The sequence below is a fragment of the Lepidochelys kempii genome, chromosome 4 (assembly GCF_965140265.1).
Source record: "Lepidochelys kempii isolate rLepKem1 chromosome 4, rLepKem1.hap2, whole genome shotgun sequence".
In the NCBI taxonomy this organism is placed as follows: Eukaryota; Metazoa; Chordata; order Testudines; family Cheloniidae; genus Lepidochelys; species Lepidochelys kempii.
In genome coordinates this window covers 51285849-51309588 of record NC_133259.1, presented here as the reverse complement: position 1 = coordinate 51309588, position 23740 = coordinate 51285849, and the positions used below count along the sequence as shown (strand labels likewise).

Below are 23740 nucleotides of genomic sequence, written 5' to 3'. Positions count from 1 at the left end.
GGCAGGCAGCGGGGGTACCCCACAGCTCCCTGTCTCTGCAGGTGGCAGGGGACTCTGCAGCGCTCAGCTGGCACTGGCTGAAGTCACAGAGGTCTTTGGAAGTCACAGATTCTGTGACTTCCATGACCTCTGTGACTAAATTGCAACCTTATTAATAAATACTATTGTTTCTTAATCTCAGTAACTGTTTGTTCAAAAGAGAAAAGGCCACACTATATTTCAGATACAAAGGGCCAGATCCCGAGTTAGTGTAAATTACTTTAGCAGCATTGATTTTAATGGGGATCTGACGAATATAATGTAATTCCTGAAAAATAAACCCTTGCACATTTCCCAGGTGGCTAATTTGGTTCCTAGTCCTGCAAATGGACACATGAATAGTCCCATTCAGACTTTACAGAGTAACAAATTATTATTCTAAGTTGTGTTTTTATCTGAAGAAATTATTTTTTCTTGTTTATAGGTTTTTCTTTGGCATACATTGCTACAGTGTTGGACAAGTCATTGGGTGCAATGCAGGGGTAATTGGGTGAAATTCTATGACCTGTGTTATATAGGAGGTCAGACTAGATGACCTAATGGTCCCTTCTGGCTTTAAATGAATCTATTAAATGTCTCAAACATTGGTTCTATCCTCATAACATCTCTGCGAGGCAGGGAGATGATCCCCATCTTACAGATAACACTGTGATTTGGACAAGAATCCAGATCCCCTGAGTACAGATCCAGAGCCTCAGCTGTAAAATCATTCATATGTGGGATGAGAAAATTATACTGCATTTTTTATCACTTTCTGTATGGACTGAAGGCTGTTTGTCTGCTTTGCATTGACATTAGATCCTATGGTAGTTTTCATAAGAAGAGGGCTTTTTCACCAGTGTCCCTGGCTAAAACTTTCCTTTCCTCCTCTGGTAAGTAGCATGCAGTGTGCTTGTTGCTGTTTTCCAGCACAGGAATTGCTGCATTTCAGTGTTGTAATATGTATTCATTAGTGAAGTACTTGGGGATCCTTCAAAATGAAAGATGCTATCAGTGTAAAATATTGTTCTTTGGAATAAGAACTGACCCAAAATTATTTTTTTGATCTTCAGAGTGGTTCACCAAGTCCTAATATATACACATACACACTTTCTTCCCTGCTCATTAACTGACTATTTTAATTTTTGCTTGCCTACACTACAAAGTTAAGTTGACTTAATGTAAGTTGACATCCAGCTGCCGAAGTAATTAAGTTGGTCATGCGTGTCCACACCATGCTCATTTTGTCGGTGGAGTGCATCCTCAGTAGCAGCGCTTGCATCAGTGCACAAAGCAGTGTGTTAGGGGGCTTATTCCTTCACCCACTTACTTCCCTGGTCCTTCTCGCATGAACAGAGAGCAACAACACCCAAAGTCCAAAGGTGCAAACAATTCGATGTTTACTGGGGTGAACTTCCAGCAAACATGATTCCAGTTTCCTTCCTTAGTATCCTCCTTCCCAGCTCTGACACCACAGAGCCTTACACCTGTGTCCCTGTTCCCCTTCCTACCCTTAGCCAAACATGATTCCAACTTCCTTACTCCCATTCCCTGTTCCCATTTCCCCCTTTAGCAAAACATGATTCCAATTTTCTTACCTCCATTCCCTGTTCCCATCTCCCTCCCCAACCCACTCTCCCACCCACACCCCACTCACTTCCTCATTGACTACAGATTATATAGTAAAACTTGAGTTCTGCTTAGCTATACCTTAACCAATCATTTTCCTGAAATTTAACTAACCAATCCTAACATATTGTGACATGATTATGTAACCAATTATATCCCACCACCTTAATTAGTTTACACCCAGCAAAATTAATTATACAGCAGACAGGAACAATCACAGAACCAGAGAGATTATACAGACAAACAATAGCAAAGTGGGAACTATAATGACAAAACAATACAGAAGTGAGGATTTCACATCCCAGCTATTGATAAGTGAGTTCTTGCCAGACAGGATGCTATCAAACTAAGTTTCCTTTTACATTTTCTAGGCACTTCCCTTTCTCTGGAGGTGATAGGAATACAATTCTGTCCTGATAGTGCCTAACAGCCCAATAGCACCTTATTTCAATGTGACTAGTTTGGAATGTGAGGATGTGACTGTTCACTTCCCAGCTTATGGCTGCCTCTGCTGCTTAGCCAAAGGCCTTAGCCTAAGAACAGGGCCTCAGACTGTCACAGTAAGAGAAGGCCCTTACACCAGCAGACAGTGATTTTGATTCTCTCTTTTATACCTCTAGAACTAGCCAAGTGATAAGAATACACCTAAATTCTTAAAGTACAGGCCTAGGCCTACAGTACTAGGGACCGAATGGCTAGGCAGCAGTTCTGCGGAAAAGGACCTAGGGGTGACAGTGGACGAGAAGCTGGATATGAGTCAGCAGTGTGCCCTTGTTGCCAAGAAGGCCAATGGCATTTTGGGATGTATAAGTAGGGGCATAGCGAGCAGATCGAGGGACGTGATCGTTCCCCTCTATTTGACATTGGTGAGGCCTCATCTGGAGTACTGTGTCCAGTTTTGGGCCCCACACTTCAAGAAGGATGTGGATAAATTGAAGAGAGTCCAGCGAAGGGCAACAAAAATGATTAGGGGACTGGAACACATGAGTTATGAGGAGAGGCTGAGGGAGCTGGGATTGTTTAGCCTGCAGAAGAGAAGAATGAGGGGGGATCTGATAGCTGCTTTCAACTACCTGAAAGGGGGTTCCAAAGAGGATGGCTCTAGACTGTTCTCAATGGTAGCAGATGACAGAACGAGGAGTAATGGTCTCAAGTTGCAGTGGGGGAGGTTTAGATTGGATATTAGGAAAGACTTTTTCACTAAGAGGGTGGTGAAACACTGGAATGCGTTACCTAGGGAGGTGGTAGAATCTCCTTCCTTAGAGGTTTTTAAGGTCAGGCTTGACAAAGCCCTGGCTGGGATGATTTAACTGGGAATTGGTCCTGCTTTGAGCAGGGGGTTGGACTAGATGACCTTCTGGGGTCCCTTCCAACCCTGATATTCTATGATTCTATGATTCTTTGCAGACTGGCCTGAATATCTTTATCCTAACACAGTGCACCATGGGTACCTATCCCACAGTGAAACTAGCTGCAGGAGGTTTTGGGAAGGGCTTGCAATGCCTCCTGGGACCAAAACATTGTTGCAGGGGGGAATGGGAACATGGCTTCGGCCTCCCATGATGCAGTTTCCTCCCTGCCTCCCTCCCCTGATATCAATGGCAAACAACCTATACTTTCTCGCACCTTTTTTTTAAAGCCTGGCTTAGCCGTGCATATGCCATAGCCCGAGAAGCAGGGAACCTGCTCAGCTGTGCACTCTTGTGAGCATTACAAATGCCTTGTGCCTTATCCTGCAGTATTTCCAGAGTCGAGACAGGAGCCGCCACGTGGAACATTGTGATGTCATGCAAGCAGTCCTGCTGCAAGCCATAGAACAAAACAATTTCCAGTTGCTGCTGACAGTGGTGAAGCACAGTTTCTAGTCCCTGGAAACAGGCACTGACTGGTGGGATCACATCGTTATGCAGCTACGGGATGATGAGCAGTAGCTGCAGAACTTTTGAATGCAGAAGGCCACTTCCCAGGAACTTTGTGCAGAGCTTTTCCCCAGCCCTGAAGCACAGCAACACTAAAACAAGACCTGCTCTGACAGTGGAGAAGTGAGTGACAATTGCTCTGTTGAAACTTGCAATGCCAGACTGCTACTGATTAGTGGGGAATCAATTCGGAATTGGAAACTCCACTGTGGGAGCTGTTGTGCTCCAAGTGTGCAGGGCCATTAATTGACTTCTGCTAAGAAGGGTAGTTACTCTGGGAAACGTGCAGGACATAGTGGATGGTTTTGCTGCCATGGGGATTCCTTACGGCAGTGGGGCAATAGATGGCATGCACATCCCTATCTTGGCACCAGACCACCTTGCCAAAGAGTACATAAACCAAGGGATACTTTGCAATGGTATTGCAAGTGCTGGTGGATCCCAGGGGGCATAGAGTGACCATATGTCTGCTTTTGGCTGGGACAGTCCCTTTTTTAAGCCCTGTCCCAGCTGCACTGACTTTTTTGGCAAAAGTAGGCATTGTCCCATTTGCTCTTGCCAACTTGATCAGGGACACATGCCTATTTTTGCCAAAAAAGTGGGGTGCGGTGACATCCAAGGAACGTGCAGGGTATGCAGGGGGAAAGCGGAGAGGCCAGCCCCATGCAGAGGGGGAGGTAGGGAGGAGGGAGGGAGGCCGGGTTCCAGTGCACGGGGACCGGCAGGGTTCGAGCAACCAGCGACAGCCTCGGAAATAAGGTCACTCTACACCAACATCAACATGGGATTGTCAGGAAAGGTGCATGATGAACACATCTTTAGGAACACAGGTCTGTTCAGAAAGCTGCAAGCAGGGACTTTCTTTACAGATGATAAAATAACCATTGATGATGCTGAAATGCCAATAGTGATCCAGGAAAACCCAGCCTACTGCTTGCTGCCATGGCTCATGAAGCTGTACACCGGCCACCTGGACAGCAGTAAGGAGTGGTTCAACATTAGGCTGAGCAAGTGCAGAATGGTGGTGGAATGTCTTTGGCTTTTAAAGGGTAACTGGTGCAGTTTGTTTACAAGGTTAGACCTCAATGAAAGCAATACACCCATTGTTATTGCTGCATGCTGTGTGTTCCATAATATCTGTGAGGCAAAAGGAGAAAAGTTTCCGCTGGGGGGACTTGGAGGCAGATAGGCTGGCAGCTAATTTTGAGCAGCCAAATACCAGGACAATAAGAATAGCTGAGTGAGGAGATCTCTGTCTCCGGGAGGCTCTGAAAACCAGTTTCAGTAATGAGCCACAGTAGTATGTGCTGCTTATCTGTGTTGTGCCTGCCCATACCAGCTGTCCTGGAGACAGTCGTTATCTTGCTGAACATGTCATCACGTGTCCTATTTTTCTGCCTTCTAATCTGCGAAAGTCTCTTCGCCGCTGAAGGCCAAGCTTTCCACTGTAAGGCATGCAAAGCAGAAGGCAACCATTGTTAGTGCATACCCTGGGTCTAGTGCAAGGTTGCTATTTCAATAACATTCCCCTTATTACACCCAAGTGCAAGCCAGAACATAATCAGAATCCCTAGCTATTCAATAAACCAATTTACTGTTCCAGCCATGGTGAGTATGGCCCCATGACATGAGAGACAGGCCTTGTCCTGCAACTTGTGGCAAACCTTTGTCAGGAGCGCAGGTGGACAATGCCCCCTCCCCCTAGAAACATGGACATTGCTTTGAGACCAGGGACCTGCGTTAAACCTCCCAAATTGATGTCTTACTGGCAGTTTCAGGAGTGGGGGGTTTGCAGCAACAAGAGAACACAGGAAGCTCTCTCTGCCCCATTCCCTTAATGCTGCTGGTAGTAGTTGCCTTGACTTGCAGAATCTGAGGATGTCAAGGTTCCTTCTCACTCTGAACTCTAGGGTACAGATATGGGGACCTGCATGAAAACCTCCTAAGTTTACTTTTACCAGCTTAGGTTAAAACTTCCCCGAGGTACAAACTATTTTACCCTTTGCCCTTGGACTTCCACTGCCACCACCAAACTTTATCTGGGTTCCTGAGAAAATGTTGTTTGGAAACGTCTTTCCCCCCAAAATCCTCCCAACCCTTGCACCCCACTTCCTGGGGAAGGTTTGGTAAAAATCCTCACCAATTTGCATAGGTGACCGAAGACCCAAACCCTTAGATTTTAGAACAATGAAAAGGCATTCAGTTTTCTTACAAGAAGACTTTTAATAGAAGTAAAAAAGAATCACCTCTGTAAAATCAGGATGGTAAATACCTTACAGGATAATTCGATTCAAAACACAGAGAATCCCTCTAGGCAAAACCTTAAGTTACAAAAAAGACACACAGACAGGAATAGTTATTCTATTCAGCACAGCTATTTTCTCAGCCATTTAAAGAAATCATAATCTAACGCATACCTATCTAGATTACTTACTAAGTTCTAAGAGTCCATTCCTGTTCTGTCTCCGGCAAAAGCATCACACAGACAGACACAGACCCTTTGTTTTTCTCCCTCCTCCCAGCTTTTGAAAGTATCTTGTCTCCTCATTGGTCATTTTGGTCAGGTGCCAGCGAGGTTACCTTTAGCTTCTTAACCCTTTACAGGTGAAATGATTTTTCCTCTGGCCAGGAGGGATTTTAAAGGTGATTACCCTTCCCTTTATATTTATGACAGAGGTCAACACAGATCCCTGCCAACCAAATCACTGGCATGTAAGGGAAAGCACAGTTGAGGGACCCTGAAGTCACCATGGGTGATGGATCACATGTGCCATTGTTTGCAGTCCTAGCACTTGTAATGAAAACTTCCCCTTTTTTCCCCTAGGTGACCCTATGTAATATCAGTTTCCTGGGGGTAACAGGTGGCAAGGGAGCAGATGCTGCAAGCATCTGGGTACAGACCTGGTCCTTTATGCTGCTATGCTGTGCACCGCAATGATGGCAGAAGAGTTAATACTGGAGTGGCATAGGAAAGTGTCCTACCCAGTGATGAGCTGCCAAAATCTTAACAACCGGTTTCCTATAAAAAGTTCTGATTTAAGGGATGTGCCACAGTATGTATTTTTTGTAGCAAAAAGTATGACCTGTCCAGGAAAACATGGATGCATGTTAACCCTGCCTAAAGTTCTTTTTTAAAAAGATGGGCCTGAACTAGAAATGAGTTCCGTTTCACATGTGTGGGTCCCCGCCGCTCCCCAGGGGTGTGCTAGGGTGACCAGATGTCCCGATTTTAGGGTCTTTTTCTTATATAGGCTCCTATTATGCCCACCCCCGTCCTTTCACACTTTTTTTTTTCACACTTGCTGTCTGGTCACCCTAGGGTGTGCGTATGTGTGGGTCCCAGCTGCTCCCTGCCCCCCTCATTGAAGAAGGTGTGCAGGCTTACTGCCCTGGGAACTGCAGGGCACCAGTGGACGTGGAGCCAGCTGCAGACAGGGGCGTGGGGCAGGGCTGGCTGCAGGCAGGGCAGGGGGTGCGGAGCTGGCTGGAGGCAGGAGGATGCGGGGTTGGCTGGAGGCAAGGGAGTGTGGGGCTGGCAGGAGGCAGGGCAGGGGCTGACTGGAGGTAGGGGCTGGCTGCAGGCAGGGCAGGGGAGTGCGGGGCTGGCTGGAGACAGGGGGTGTGGAGCTGACTGCCTTCGGGCATGGCTGCAGGGGGGTGCAGCAGGGGTTGGCTGGAGACAGGGCAGGAGGTGCAGCAGGGGCTGGCTGCAGGCAGGGCAGGGGTGCGTGCGGTAGGGGCTGGCTGGAGACAGGGCAGGGGGTGCGTGCGGCAGGGGCTGGCTGGAGACAGGGCAGGGGGTGTGTGCGGCGGGGCTGGCTGGAGACAGGGCAGGAGGTGCGGCAGGGGCTGGTGTGGGCAAGGGGTGTGGGGGTGGCTGGAGACAGGGGCTAGCTGCGGGCAGGGTGGTGGGTACTCACGAGGAGAGCGGCTCAGAGCAGCCCGAGCAGCAGGACACAGCCCAGGCCCAGTAGAGCAGCTGGGGACCCACCAGGCAGCAGCGGGAGCCCCAGGACCAGTAATCGGGGGAGCAGCAGCAGCAACAGGGCTCGTGCCCAGGGCCAGGCAGCAGCCCACATGGCTCCCGCAGCACAGCGCCCCCAGCGACTGGAGGAGGAATTACATCACTTTCCAGCTGGAGCCCATCAAATCCTCAGCGCCCATGGCAGGGAAGCAGGTTAACAACCGGTTCTAAAACTGTTTCAAAATTTAACAACCGGTTCATGCGAACTGGCTCCAGCTCACCACTGGCCCTACCATAGCGGATGAAATAAGACAGCCCCCAAAAACCTTCTGCAAAGGATTGCAGAGTACCTCCATGAACGTTTCCTAGAGATCTCCATGGAAGATTCCCTGGCCATTCTTGTGCACCTAAAGAGTCTTTTCCAGAGAGAACCCGCTATGTAGCTGGAGTGGCCACTTGGATATAGATAACCAAGGCACTTCTCTTTTTATTAAGATTAAACATAAAATATAAGAGCATGTAACCCTTACAATTTTATTGGAATTAGGTACTCACCAGAGGTGCCTTGCCCAGCATCTTACTAGGCCACTATGCTGTCCTGCAACCGGCTGGGCTCTGGGGTTAAAAACAGCTCCTGACTCTCAGGGAGAATGGATCCTCTGCTCGCCTGTCTCCCGTTCTCCTCCTCCTCCAGAATGTCCTCCTCGTTGTTGCCTGAGCTGGCCTAGGACTCAGACTCCTGAGAGGTGTCCATGATGTGTTTTGGGGTAGTGGGGGGTGGGTGCCGAGAATCGCATGTAGCTCATTGTAAAAGCAGCATGTCTGTGGTGCGGAGCCTTTGTCTTCTGGTATGCCTGCTGCAGTTCTTTGATTTTCACCGGGCACTGCTTCGTGTCCCTCGTGTAGCCCTTCTCCCCCACACCCTGCATGATCTTTTCATAGATGTCTAAATTTCTACAGCTGGATCGCAGCTGTGCCTGTATGGACTCTTCTCCCCACAGACCAATAAGATTCACCACCTCCTGTGTACTCCAGGCTGGAGCACATTTGGGACATTGAGTCACCAAGATCAGCTGTGCTGGAGAGCTCTCCATGCTGACCAAACAAGAAATGGGAAGTCAAAAGTTCCTGGGGCTTTAACAGGGGAGGGGCTGTTTCCTGTATACCTGGCTGCTGTACAGCGGAGTTGAAAATGATTTCCAGAGCAGTCACAGCAGAACATTGTGGAACACCTCCTGGAGGCCAATTCAGTCGACTTAGACAACACTGCATCTACACTGCCTCTGTCGACTCATCAACATTGAGTTAAGCGCTATGCCTCTAGCCAAGGTGGATTAATTAAGTTAATATTACAGGTGAGTTAGGTCGGAGGAAGGGACCTGGTAGTGTAGACACATACGTTATTAGGTCAACATAAGAATTCTGTAATAAGAGATTTTTCACCTTCATATTTTTAATACTCAAAAATTGTTGATGAGGTAAATTCTGGCAGAAAACAAACATAGAAAAGAGATGGTGATAGGCCCAAAAGCAAATGTTAAAGATAATTATGAACACTGGAGAATGGGGGTACAATGGAAACTGTGTTGCGATTTTAACTAAAGTCTACATCAACACTTCAAAATTTGTAGCTGCTCTCCAGTAATAATGTGAGCACGTGTATAGACAGGGTTCATATGTTTTTAGCTCCATGTCAATAAAACCTGCCCTGAGCCCCCTATATTAGTGCTTACACTCTTGTTATACCTGATGTACCATTTTGTTGTTTAGACAAAGCTTTAACGGACATGGTGTTCTCCAGGAAGTTACTGGAACTCCCCTTATTTTTCTGACTGATCCCAAGGTTTGCAGTGTGTCCTGAAAATGAACAAATGTATCGACTTTCCCAGGCTTTTGTGGAGGAGTAGTTAAGATGTGTGTGAGTGGGTTGAAAGGGAAGATTCTTTTTCCCTTGGTGGGATGGGTAAATTGCGAAGAATATCTTGTATAGGAGTTAAATTTGAAACTTTTTGTAGGGATTTTACATCATATTAGGGAACCAGGAGACTGTAATAGCTATAGTCTAAGAATTAAAATAAATACATCAAATTAAATTAAATTGGAGTGGGCACTAGCAGCACCTACTATAATAATAATTAATATCTTAAAACATCTTAACATGTTTAACAGTATAATCTATTCTAAATGGTCAAACACCATTTTTTTGAGTCCTACAAGTACTTGATGAGTTTTAGATCTTTGCATTTCAATGTTATACATAGGTGTTATAAAGGTTTGCGCTCAGTAAAAAGCAAGAGATAATAACAGTTGCTGCTTTTATTGATGTGCATTTGTGTTCTCTAGTGAGTCACATATGAGAATACAGTTCTTGGAAAAGCCACAGTTAATGAGTACCACAGCGTTGAAGCAATCACAGAGCAATTTCATTTTGAATATGGTTATGAATTAGCCTGGTAATGATCTACCAAGAATCAACATTTATTCTGCCATAGTACTTCAACTTAGTGGCCTATAAGTATTTTTTGGTCTTCTCTTGTTAAGAGGCTTATTAAATTAACAGTTTCAGGCCCATGCTTTGACCTACCTGAAAGTTATAATTTAAGAGAGCCTACTAATCCTCAGTTTAAACTGAGAGAGAACATTTGACAAGCCCCCTTGATGCTTTTTTTTATATATTAAATGCTCTACATTTTGGTCCACAACTTATTTTCTGAATTCAGCTATTCTGTCTGTGTTTCTGCCAATAATATACAGTCAGCACTGTGTAATCTCTAGAAAAGACTTAAATAGGTATGCTTGGTTTCCCCTGTTGTGTGTGCAATGGCCACTGTGTCTTTGACAATAGCAATATTCACAGAGCCTAATATTTCAGGAATTAAACCTAGTTCTCATGAACATAACACATTTTCCAATGGCTTATTAATATATATAAAATCACCTAGAACCTCTCTCTACAAATTCATTGTCTGCTCAAACAGTAGGGTGATCTATCTGGACTCATATATTGAAATCAGAAGCAACCTTTCTGGGCCAAATTTAAAAAAATGTTCTACCAAAAGACTTTCATTTGAAATGGTCATTGTGTGGATTTGTATATGTAGATGTGGAGATTGCTACTAGTCCATCAGTGTTATACTTCAGAAGCCTCTTACCTTTACTGCAAAAAGTACAACTAAACTTTGCCAGATGGAATCGCTTATATAGAACCTTAAAACATTTTCTGTGGAAGAATGAAAAACCTAGATTCTACTTTGACTGACTATAAGCTTTGGGAACGGAACTGTCTTATTGTGATATGTTTGTACAGGACCTTTACATTCAACCACGATATAAAATAATAAGTCTCTTAGAGTCTCTTATTTTGAACTGGAAATAACACTGAAAGAAAATCCTCGAGTTGGTGATAGACAAGGACAGTAAAATGTATGTTTCAACTAATAAGATAAGAGGAATACGTACCTTGAAACCAATATGAGATATTTAGGAGACCTTTGGATTTACAGTCACTGTAATGTGTCTAGTGTCAACAGTGGATAGAATTTATTAACCCAGAAATATTATGAACTTTTCCCATACATTTTTAAATTAGGTTTATGTCAGTGGTTAATTAATGGCTGGGTTTGATCTAGCAATGTGAGGCTGTGGGCAGAAAGGGAATAGTTCTGATGTTTAGCATTGAGGTAGCATGTGTAACTTGTCAAGATAAAATCTGTATTGTTCATTGTACTGTCAGTAGGTCCTGGATAGAATTGTAGTAGTGCTACCATTCTACTATTGTTTGATGTGAGGTTGCATAAGTGCATAATTTCCAATTTGGAAAGGCTTAGAAATTAAAGTATCAAAGGAAAAATGCTGACACTCTATACGTAAAGTATATGGGTAGTCAACACTGTTTCCTTGATTTCTAAAAAGCTTATACTTACTTAGCCTTTGAATCTCTATTGCACATTCTCTGAAACCTGAAAAAATTACTGGTAAACTGCCTTATGCTTCTAAACCTGACGTATGTTAAGGAAGCAAACAACCAAATTTTATGGGCAGTGGATTGTATTCTGGTTTCTGGTTAGGATTCTGATTATGATCCACTTGCAATCTGAAATCAAATCAATTTATAAATCCTTCCCATACCATCATTCTACAGTAATCAACAACTTAATTTTCTGCTTCTAGCTCCATAGAGGACTTTTCGTACTCAACTCTCCAGTACGTATTTCGGAATTGCTACTGAATATGATGTGAATCCATATTCCTTGATATACTATAAAACTAACAGTGTTAAACTGCACCTGATACAATGATTAGCTGAGTGTATTGTTATGCCTCAGTCCATCTGGTACTAGATATTAATGTCAATTTTGGTTGTTTAATTAGCTATATTAAATTTATTATATTTCTTGCTAAAAGGTTGTCATCTGGTTGGGAAAGAATTCAGGATTTGAAATATAGCTGGTTTTCTTTTCTTTAAAAGTAGCACTCCTTTCACAGTGAATTATTTTTTAACAGTATCTTTTTGTTTTATAGAGCATAGAAATTGCAAGGTTTTTTTTTTCTTTTTCTTAATGACTCTGCCACAGCAATTTAAGTAACAAACACTATTCCCAGAGCTGCAACAAAAGTAGTTAATAATGTTGTTGCATAGAGGCTCAGTCTGTAGTGCTTTCTGCACCCAAATTTCCCATAGCTTTAGGCCTGTTCCTTCACTCCTAGCACACGCAAAACATTCATGGTGGATATGAAAAGGTGTACAGGAGTGTGCCTAAAATTATTTTAGCATTAATTGTTTAATAAAAAAAAATCACACATTTTTTCTTATGTGAATAATTTCACTGAAGTCAATGGGACTACTCAGGTAGGTAAAGTGAAGAATGTGTTTTTGGGATTTGGCATTTTGTGCTAAATCATAGTGTATTGAATGAGTAGTTCTAATGAATGAGGTGAGCAGGATTTGGCCCTGTAACAGGGTCTACTACTTTACAAATATTTTTGAAATTTAATTTTTTTAATAAAAAATATAAAGGGGAGAGAAATTAGGAGAAAAGAATAGAAAAGTGCTAACTAAAGAGCAATATTGATTGACATGTAATGGAAATGTAATCATGGAATTTTCATTTAGAATTTGGACTGAAATAAATTTCAATTTAAATCTTTTGTTCCCACAATGGCACAGTGGAACTTTTCATATTTTGGTTTACTTCAGATTTAATCTTTGAGGGATATGCTTTACTATTAGTGGAAATGTATAGGCAATTGTAGGAGATGACAAGTTTAGTTTTATCCCCAACTGAGGACATTTAAAACACAGCCTCAAGTACTCCCAAAGAAATCATGTCAATCTTAATCACTATCTTCTATTTTTTCCTTAAGAATAATATATATTATTATTGACTTTTCAAAGCACGAGTCTTGTATTTGTTTTTGTTAGCCCTGTGCCATATTCAAAACCAGCAGTTTAACTATTTTCTGAGAACATTAGACAAAAAGTAGACTCTCAAGTACTGAGGATACACATGGGCTGATTCTCAGTCAGTTAGAGCAGTTTTGCAATGGTCGCCTAATTCAAAACTGACCTTTAAGCCTGCAGATGGAGAATTGTCCCATGTAAAGGAATCCTCCAGTGTCTCCATCCTCCTAGCATAAGGACAGTGTTTAGGGGAAAGAAGACTATAGATAGGTAGGGCCCTATCAATTCACAGCCATGAAAAACGTGTCCCGAACTGTGAAATCTGGTCTTTTGTATGTTTTTACCCTATACTATACAGATTTCCTGGGGGAAACCAGTGTGTCTCAAATTGCGAGTCCTGACCCAAAAGGGAGTTGCAGGGGGGTCGCAAGGTTATTTTAGGAGGATCATGGTATTGCCACCCTTACTTCTGTGCTGCTGCCTGTAGAGCTGGATGGCCAAAGAGTGGCGGCTGTTAGCCAGGTGCCCAGCTCTAAAGGCAGTGCCCCGCCAGCAGCAGCACAGAAGTAAGAGTGGCAATACCACACCATGCCACGGGCACCTTACTTCTGCACTGCTGCTGGCAGAGGCTCTGCGTTCAGAGCTGGGCTAGCAGCCACCGCTCTCCACCTGCCCGGGTCTGAAGGCAGGGCTGCTGCCTGCAGCACAGAAGTAAGGGTAGCAGTACCGCAATCCGCCTCTGTTCCCCCCTCCCCCCACCAATAACCTTGTGACCACCCTTGTGGGCACCAGGTTTGTATAATTTTTGGTGGTTCCCAGAAAGGGTTCAAGTTCTGCCCCCCACACTGCCTTGTAAGCCAATATATATCCTTACCCCTGTCCCTCCCACCCCCTCAGCTGGGGCCAGGAGCAGGGCCATGGTCTCCAGGAGGGGGGACCTGGACAGGGTTGGGGGACCTGGACAGGGTTAGGGGACCGAGGCTGAGGCCACAGCTGGGGTTGGGCACAGGGGCTTGGGCAGCAGTCGGGACTCCAGATGTGGTGCCAGAAATGGAGCCCTGGGCAGCAGCCGGGACCTGGGAGCACGGATGGGACCCCGCATAAAACGTGAGGGTGCTGTAGCACCCCCCGCACCCCTAGTTCCTGCCCTATGAAAATAAGGAAGTGTTATTTATTCCTTCTCATAATATAAGAACAAGGGGCCACCAAATTAAATTAATAGGTAGCAGGTTTAAAACAAACACAAGAAAGTATTTTTTCATGCAATGCACTGTCAACCTCTGGAACTCCTTGCCAGAGGGTGTTGTGAAGGCCACTACTATAACGGGATTCAAAAGGGAGCTAGATAGATTCATGGAAGATAGGTCCATCAATGGCTATTAGCCAGGATGGGCAGCAATGGGTTCCTAGCCTCTGTTTGCCAGAAGCTGGGATTGGGTGACAGGGTATGGATCACCTGATGGTAACCTGTCTGTTCATTCATTCAGAGGACAGGATACTGGGCTTGATGGACCTTTGGTCTGACCCAGTATGGCTGCTATTATGTTCTTAAGAGTGCCCTTCAAATTAATGCTCAGTGGACAATTATGGACCCATGATCCTGAATATTGGTGAATCACGGGCACCACAGGCCCATATAACTCGTTGCCTATGACCACCTGACAACTCCTTGTTGGGTCAGGATCCCTATAACTACAACACTGTGAAATTTCAGATTTAAATAGCTGAAATCATAAAATTTACAATTTAAAAAAATCCTATGACCGTGAATTTGACCAAAATGGACTGTGAATTTAGTAGGGCCCTATAGATAGGTATGCATTGACAATCCTCTGTTCCCTTAAGAGCACCTGAGCGCTTTTGGCAGCTGGTAGAACAGGTCTGAAGCTGTTCTAATCTATGCTGGAAGGCCAGGCTGTCACAGAACCAACATAGGAGATGCAAAAGGCTCTTTTGCACGCACTCCCCATGCTGTCCCAGCTCTTCCTTGGCCCCACTGAAAATCTGGCTCAGAACATTTTATGTAGTGTCACTGGGCCAAATTCAGCTCTGTTATATTGGTATAAATGCCAAATAGCTGCACTGACGTCTGAGAAGTAGTCCCATCAGAAACCTGGCATGCTGCTCAGGCACACGGCGTTCTGTCAGACATTAAATACCCAAACTTGGAACCCTTCTAAGCTTATTAAATAGCTTTTTAGTTACAAAAAGTTCTAAAGGTTTTTTGTTTGTTTGGAGGAGCCACTTAAGGATTTATTTGCTTACACTGTACTTTATTGTCTGTATAGCTTTGTTTCTCTTTTATGGTTCCTATTTTTAATTTAAATGGACAGTTTTTAAGTTGTTTTAAATGATCATCACTCATTGCTGATTGAAAGCAATAAGTGGCTTAATACTCTGCCGGAAATGCACTTGTAAGGCATCTCTAAGAAGTTAATATAAGTGCTCCCTTTTTTGTTTGGTGATTGGTCAGTTTAGTTTAGAGAGTGTGATATGCATGAATATATTGCTTCAAGAGGTCCATGTTCAGGAGCTGAAGTCAAAGCATTCTTACCCACTCCTGAATTATTTCATAAATCTGACCCATTAGCATAGGATAGCCTCAAAGAAATTCTGTATTTGGATGATTATTAATGATAGATGAACCTTTGAAAACTTGGAGGATTTTTGGTCCAGTTTAGATAAGCACCCAAAAATAGGGATGCTTTTCCAGACTTCTTGGATTTGTAAAACTAAGCTGTGAATCTCATGGGAACAAGTTCTCTTGGAAGATTTTCAGTTCCACTTCCAGGACTTTTACTTCTGGCCTCGGATTAAACCATGAAGTGCAGGGGTACACCACAAGTGAAAAACAGTGTGTGGAGGGGATTGTGGGGAGGGGAGGTGGGGTGTTAGTGAAGGGACTCCTCTTATAGATTGTGGTCAATGTAGGGTATATAATATATTTTAAGAATCAGGAAGGAAGGATTTCGTGAAAAAAAATGAATCGAATTACTACGAAGTTCTTCATTATAATTCACTTCTGGAGGAAGAGCATGCATTAGTCTATTGTAGATCTGTTATGCTTGTCCTCGCTTGCAGCTATCAAACCTACACTCTGACCCAAGTGTCTTTCTATCCCTATTGCTAATGTGTATGTCCTTACCCTTATCTCCTACTTTAGCTATCATCCAGTCATCTCATGCTCCTCTAATCTGTCCAGAAATCATCCTTCTTGCCTGTCACTGGGACTATGCCATCCCCCACTTCAATTTCTTCTATGGCCTTCGTCATCCTCAGTATTGTGTTCAGACTTCTTGTCCTCACTTTCAAGGTTTTGTATAACTGTGCTCTCCTAAATCCTGTCTTTATTTCTTAGTATTCTGTCCCCTTCTTCACTCCACCAATAAACCTTGAATCAGCTCTTTTATTTTCTGTTTTCACTCTCTTTTCATTCTCTTTCCATGCTGTCACCTATTCCTGAACTCCCTCCTTATTCTAGTATATGGTTAATCCCTCCCTGAAGAAACCATTTACGTTTTCATTGCAGGAAGTGGCTTAGACATGTACCAAACCCAGTTTTTGGAACTTCATCAAAGATTGTTATATGCCGAAAAAGAAAATAAAAAAAGATCCCGTGAGTTGAGCATTGTCCTGGATGCAGTTAAACGGGTAGTTGCGGAGAGACTGAACTCTACAGCAAATCATACAGGTTTGTGCTCATAAAAATTTTTCTTCCTAAAGAGATTAAATTATTATATACTCTGGGCCCAATTCTGCTTCCACTAATGTTAATGGGAACAAATCTATTGACTTTGATGATGGCAGCATCAGGCCCTTATATGTTTAAAAAGAGGGTGAGAGAAGACTTTTACCATTCTTTAATTAGGTCCTAATAATACTTACCTGATGCATGACAATTTATAGGATTGGTTGCTTGGAACCTGAGAGAACTCTAAGAACATTTTTCTATCATTCTTTTCTCCTTTTATTTGTCTTGTGAAGAGTCCTTATTTCCTTTTCACCCCAAATTTCAAAAGAGGGGACATTTAAAAATATCTATGAAATGTTTACCCCTTTCTCATCCTGCTTTGCTTATGAGAAGCAGACTAAAACACGTTTATTACCGAAAGTCTCTCTTTCTCTTGCATCTTCGCACTCTCACGCACCTTCGGTACATTTTTAAAGTTGGACAACAAATACTAGAAGTAATTCCAATCAGTTAATCATATTCTGTTGATCTGACTTTCCACTCTAATTTAATTAGAGTTTTTATTCACTTCTCCTTTTAAAAACACATTAGGCCCAACTGCTTCAGCAGCTACTGCACATACTTAGGGCGATCTACCTCCACTCTAGTGGTTGCAGTATGATGGATTAGGCAGATAGCCCTGTCCCCTGGAGGAGGAGTAAGGCAGAGCAGGAGCTGGCCATCTCACATCCCTGGTGACATAGGCACAGTTTTCTCCAAAATCTGTTCTCATTGCTGCTAACCCCATTATCAAGAGGGAGTGGAGAGAATGAGAGGGGCTGCCTTCTTGTGGGGAGATAGATTAGGAATGTTATGTTGTAGTTGAAATGTGGGACATTGTGGTCTCAACACAAAATATTTAAGAATTATTTCTGACAGAATACATGGAGTTAAATCTACATAGAAAAAAGCTTTGGGATTTTATAATTAAAATATTGTATTAAAAATTGAAAGGGAGGAGGAATTAAGATGTGCATCATTGTCCTTCTGACCACTTTGCCTGTATGTGCTATCCTGTTTCCTCACTTTGTTTTTTTTTTGTTTTTTAGTTCCCAATCCAGCATTGACTCAATTCATGTGCTTAAAATTAAGCAAATGCTTAGGTGTTTGCAGGATCTGGCTTTGGATTATAAACACTGGAGTAGAGTCCATGTTGTAGGATTTTTGCCCTATGGCTACCTCAGTGAGGGCCTGATTCTGACTGAGAGCTACGTAATAATTTGGGGCAGTCCTCTTTCCATATTTAGAAATCAAGGTCAGCTGGGAAAGAATTTAGGCAACTCTACCAGGTTGGTGGTACCACATAGGAAGCCAGGTAGGGAGAGGAGAGAAGGAGATATGCAGTACGTAACAACTTTTTCTATCCGTACAAAACAAAAACACACCTTATACACAACATTTTTAGCCACCAAGGCAGGATCATAGAATCATAGAATATCAGGGTTGGAAGGGACCTCAGGAGGTCATCTAGTCCAACCCCCTGCTCAAAGCAGGACCCATCCTCAACTAAATCATCCCAGCCAGGGCTTTGTCAAGCCTGACCTTAAAAATATCCAAGGAAGGAGATTCCACCACCTCCCTAGGTAACGCATTCCAGTGTTTCACCACCCTCCTAGTGAAAAAGTTTTTCCTAATATCCAACCTAAACCTCTCCCACTGCAACTTGAGACCATTACTCCTTGTTCTCTCATCAGCTACCACTGAGAACAGTCTAGATCCATCCTCTTTGGAACCCCCTTTCAGGTAGTTGAAAGCAGCTATCAAATCCCTCCTCATTCTTCTCTTCTGCAGACTAAACAATCCCAGTTCCCTCAGCCTCTCCTCATAAATCATGTGTTCCAGTCCCCTAATCATTTTTGTTGCCCTCTGCTGGACTCTGTCCAATTTTTCCACATCCTTCTTGTAGTGTGGGGCCCAAAACTGGACACAGTACTTCAGATGAGGCCTCACCAATGTCAAATCAGAACCTGAATTTGTGTGTGTTGAAAGGCAATCTTTGAAGAAGCAGCTTTTCACCCCTCAATACAGTGGTGACTGAGTGGAGAATTTCCACCTAAACAACACAATAGTTCAGAGTTTCCATAGCATTCTGCCCATTAAAGCTGGTTGAAAAACAATTTTATGACAAAATTTGAAGTTTCCATTTCACAGGGCTCAAACCAAACATTAAAAAAACCTTTTTGTTACATATTTTTTTGAAAAAAATGAACTTTCATTTTTCCGTTTTCTGCCCCTCTTCTCTTTTGTGTCACTGAGTGAAATAAAATTAACAATATCCACAATTTTTTTCACTTCTTCCTTTTTTTCTCTCTTTTCTCTATTTTTCCCTAGTTGAGGGAGTTTTGAAAAGTTACAGAATGGAAAAAGGAGTAGAAGGGAATGTGGAGAAAAAGCTGTAGACATTATTCATTCTTTTGTATTCAGTGGCAAAAAAAGAGAAAAAAACATTTAAAATGGGGGGTTCAATTCACAACAAAATGAAAATTTTCCCTTCAAAATTTCTTGTACTATTTTTTTTGTCAGTCACATTTTTCCTATAAATCCTATTTTTAGCAGGAATATTTTCTAGTTGAAAAATTTTGACCAACTCTACTGTCCATGTCATAAATCCACTGTCCTTGCTGTCATAGGGGAATGGAAAAGGCAGGTAACAGGGAGTTGTGGAGAACAGGAAATCAGAGTCCTGTTTCTGCTAACTTGCACCTAGTGAGTAGGTTTTGTGGGTTTCTTTTTTGAGTGATTGCACATGTGCATTCCACTCTATGTGCATGTGGGCCCCAAGCACAGTCACCAGAAATTTTTCCCTCAGTGGTACCCATGAGGGCGGCTCGAGCGCCCTCAGGTGCTGTGGACTCATAGCACTAGTATAAAGTACCCAGCTGACCCCGTGATCCCTCAGTTCCTTCTTACTGCCCATGATGGTCACTGGAATTGCTATCCTTCCTTTGGCAAGCTCTATGTGGTTTTTCCTTTTTGCATATCTGTACATAGTTGTAAATAGTTTAGTCGGTTTTTAGTGAAGACCCAAAAGCAAAGAATCCAAGAAACTGGATTTATTCGGTAGAATATTTTATTCTTCAGGATTGCAAACCAGCAGGTGCTGCTAAGCAGATATGATTTCAACATGTGGGATTCATGCAGAAGTCAAGGACTTGCTCCCTCAGGACTCCAGGCAAGAGTTCTCCTTGTTGGTGGACAAGGGAAAATCAGTAGTAAGGGCCTCGTTGCAATCTGCTTTGGATGCAGCTGATTCGGCGGCCAGGTTCATGGCTTCAGCAGTAGCCATGCATAGGAGTTCATGGCTACAGTCTTTGTGTCTCCTGCAGGAGGTCGAGCAAACCCTTCAGGATCTACCCTCAAAGGAGCTTCAATCTTTTCAGAACAGACTGATGTGAAGCTTCATGGGTTAAAGGACTCTAGGGCAAGACTTAAGTCCCTTGGTTTGTATACACCAATGACTTCAAGGAAGCACTACAAGTCCCAACAGCCTGTTTTGTACCCTGCTCTGCCTATCTGTCAGGAACTGCAGAGAAAAAGAAGCAAGCATTTTAGGCATAGGCCATCAGCCCTTGCTATCTCAATGTCCATGCTTGCCCACCTAAACATTCAGGGGGCTCTAAGCAGGCCTTTTGACAAGACACTCAACGATGCCATACCAGTTCCCATGATGCCAGACCCTGTTTCTCCTTTGTTTACCAACCTCCTCTCCCATTTTCTCAATGCGTAGTCCCGTGTCACCATGGACCATTCTGTGTTGAAAATGGTGTAAGTGAGATACACCCTCAAGTTTACTTCCAAACTTTCGTCCTATCCTTCCTCCCATCTCACATCAGGGACCTCTTTCATGAAGATCTTCTGGCTCAGGAGGTTCAATCCTTCCTTTGGATGGGAGCCGTGAAAGAAATTCTGCAGAATTTAAGAGGGAAAGGGTTCTATTCCCATTATTTCCTAATCCCAAAAGCCAAGGGAGGTCTCAGACTCATTTTAGGCCGGCACCACCCCAACAGCTACCTCAAGAAATTAAAGTTCCACATGGTCACCTTGGCATCCATTATCCTCTCCCTGGATCCCTGGGACTGGTACGCTGCCCTCGATTTAAGAGACACCTATTTTCATATATTGATATACCAAGCTCACAGAAGGTTCTTCAGATTCATATTGAACCACGCACACTACCACTTCATGGTACAAGAACTCCTCACTTAAAGTCATCCCGGTTAATGTTGTTTCGTTGTTACGTTGATGATCAATTAGGGAGCATGCTCGTTTAAAGTTGTGCAATGCAATGTCGTTTGGCAGCTGCCTGCTTTGTCCACTGCTTGCAGAAAGAGCAGCCCGTTGCAGTTAGCTGGTGGGTGGTTGGAACCAGGGTGAACTGGCAGCCCCCCTATCAGCTCCCTGCTCCCCTAAGTTCCCTGTGCAGCAGCTGCTCAGCAGGCTATCAATTGCCCGCAGTTCAGCTGTCCCTCCCCGCACTGCCATGTGCTGCTCCTGCCCTCTGACTTGGAGCTGCTCCCCAACACTCCTGCTTGCTGTGGGGGCGAAGGGGAAGAAGAGGGGGGGCTAATGTCCCCCCTGCTCCTGCACCCCGATTACCCCATCTTCCATAGAGCAGGGGGGACACATGGACGGAGGGAGCTGCGCTCCAGTCTCAGCTTGCTGATCTAATTAACAAGGCAGTGTACTTCTGACCAGGGCCAGCTCTACAGTTTTTGCCGCCCCAAGCAGTGAAAAAAAACTGCCACCGCAGATGGCAAAAGGAAGAAGCTGCCGCCAATTTGCCGCCGCTGCTGGAGGAACAGAGAAGCTGCCGCCAGATTGCCGCCGCGGCCGGAGGAACTGCCACCCTGTTCTCAATGCCACCTCAAGCACCTGCTTGGAAAGCTGGTGCCTGGAGCCAGCCCTGGTGTTGACCCCACTCTTCATACTTAAATGGGAAATGCATATCTCCGTCTCTCAAACACATTCAGGGTGTGTCTCTGTCTCTGTCTTCCCTCTGTCCTTTCCTGCTGCCTTGTAGAGTGTGAGAGTTAACCCTTGAGGGCTCAGCCAATTGCTAGTTCATCATTTAGCAGTAAGGCATTCCCTGGGAAATATCCCACCCACTGACTCCTCCACCTCAACTAAGCTTCACAATCATCATCACCGTATACCGGTATTAAATTGTTTGTTTAAAACTTACACTCTGTGTCTGTGTGTGTGTATATATATGTCTTTTGTCTGGTGAAAAAAATTTCCCTGGAACCTAACCCCCTCATTTACATCAAGTCTTATGGGGGAAATTGGATTTGCTTAACATCGTTTCGCTTAAAGTCGCATTTTTCAGGAACATAACTACAATGTTAAGTGAGGAGTTCCTGTACTCCGGTTCTGCCTGTCTGCAGCTCCTAGGGTGTTTACAAAATGTATGGTGATAGTGGCAGCCTTCCAAAGAGAGCAGGTCTACCCTTATCTGGATGACTGGCTAATCAAGGGATGGTCTAGGGCTCATGTAGTATCCAGCTTTGGGCTCATCTAGTTGATTTTCAAGGCCCTAGCCTCCTGATAAATGTGTAGAAATCTATCCTCACTCCAGTACAGAGGACAGTGTTTATCGGAGCGGTGTTCAACTCCTCTCAAGCCAGAGCCTACTTTCCAGAGGGTTATTTTAAGACAACTACATCCCTAATAGCACACTTCAAAGGCCATCCCATCGCAACATCCAGAACTTGTCTGAGGCTTTTAGGCCACATGGCTTCATGCACATATGTGGTGCAGCATTCAAGGCTGCGCCTCAAGCCCCTCCACACGTTGCTGGCCTCCGTGTACTCACCAAACTGCCACCATCTGGATTTTGTACCCTCATGTTCTTGTCTCCCTCAATTGGTGGATCGACCTCCTCAATGTTTGTGCAGGGGTTCCCTTTATATGGCCCCAACCGTCAGTGACCCTGATCTCAGATGCATCAGCACTAGGGTGGAGAGCTCACCTTGGGTCCCTCAGAACTCAAGGTCTTTGGTCTCCAGAAGAACTTTCTCTCCACATCAGTGTCCAAGAACTCAGAGCAATTCACCTGGCCTGCTAGGCTTTCCTGCCACGTATTACAGGCAGAGATTTGTTTGTTCTTATGGACAATGTTGCTGCCATGTTCCATCTAACAGGCAAAGAGGAGCTTGCTCTTCCAGCCTACATCAGGAAGTGATTCAACTATGGGAATTCTGTATCGCCCTCTCAGTCAACCTAGAGGCCTCTTACCTTCCAGGAGCCCAAAATGAGCTGGCAGATCACCTAAGCAGGACTTTCTCCAGTCACCATGAATGGTCCCTTTGCCCAGATGTGGCGCGGGATGTTTTCCAGCAGTGGGGGACTCCCGAGATAAACCTATTTGCAACCCAGTACAACAAAGCATCACCAATTCTGCTCCCTGTGTGGCCACAGTCCAGGGTCTATCACACATGCCTTTCTGATGGAACACCTTTACTACACTTTTCCCCCCTGTCCCGCTTGTACACAGAGCACTTCTAAAGATCAAATGGGACCGGAACCAGATCATTTTGATAGCCCCAGCATGGCCCTGCCAACACTGGTTCTGCCACTTTGCTAGGCCTCTCAGTGGTGACTCCAATCCCACTTCTGTTACACCTTGACCTGATCTCTCAGGACCATGGTCGACTGCTCCATCTGAACCCAAGTTCCCTTCACCTAATGGCCTGGAAGCTCCATGGTTAAACCTCAAAGAGCAGGCTTGCTCAGGGGAAGTTCATCAGGTTCTACTAGGGAGTAGGAAGCCCTCAACCAGGGCTACTTATCTTTACAAGTGGAAGCAGTTTTCGGTCTGCATGTTCCAAAGTGGGATCTTGCCCATGTAGTCATCCTTACAAGAAAGACTTGAGTATCTATTACACCTGAAGCAGCATGATTTATCTATCTCCTCTATCAACGTTCACCTTGCAGCAATAGTGGCTTTCCACCCCTGGGTAGATAACCAGTCCGTATTTTCACATCACATGTCCATCTGATTTCTGAAGCGACTAGAGATATTATATCCTCAAATAAGAGAGCCAGTTCCTCCCTGGGACCTGAACTTGGTCTTATTAAAG

General features: G+C 44.2%; 1 protein-coding gene across 4 annotated transcripts in view; it reads left to right on the top strand.

Annotated features, from left to right (window-relative positions):
* MGAT4D (MGAT4 family member D) overlaps nt 1-23740 on the top strand; it is a 117840-nt gene that overhangs the window by 23430 nt on the left and 70670 nt on the right. For 3 of the 4 annotated variants that reach the window (XR_012158574.1, XM_073341191.1, XM_073341190.1), the window contains exon 2: nt 16461-16622. Coding sequence is in view for 3 of the 4 variants with exons in the window: in XM_073341191.1 (XP_073197292.1) it covers nt 16461-16622 (162 nt within the window). In the remaining variant the exon portion in view is untranslated. Of the gene's footprint in view, nt 1-3386; nt 3690-16460; nt 16623-23740 lie in introns of all 4 variants that reach the window. The other variant, XM_073341192.1, reaches the window with a different exon arrangement.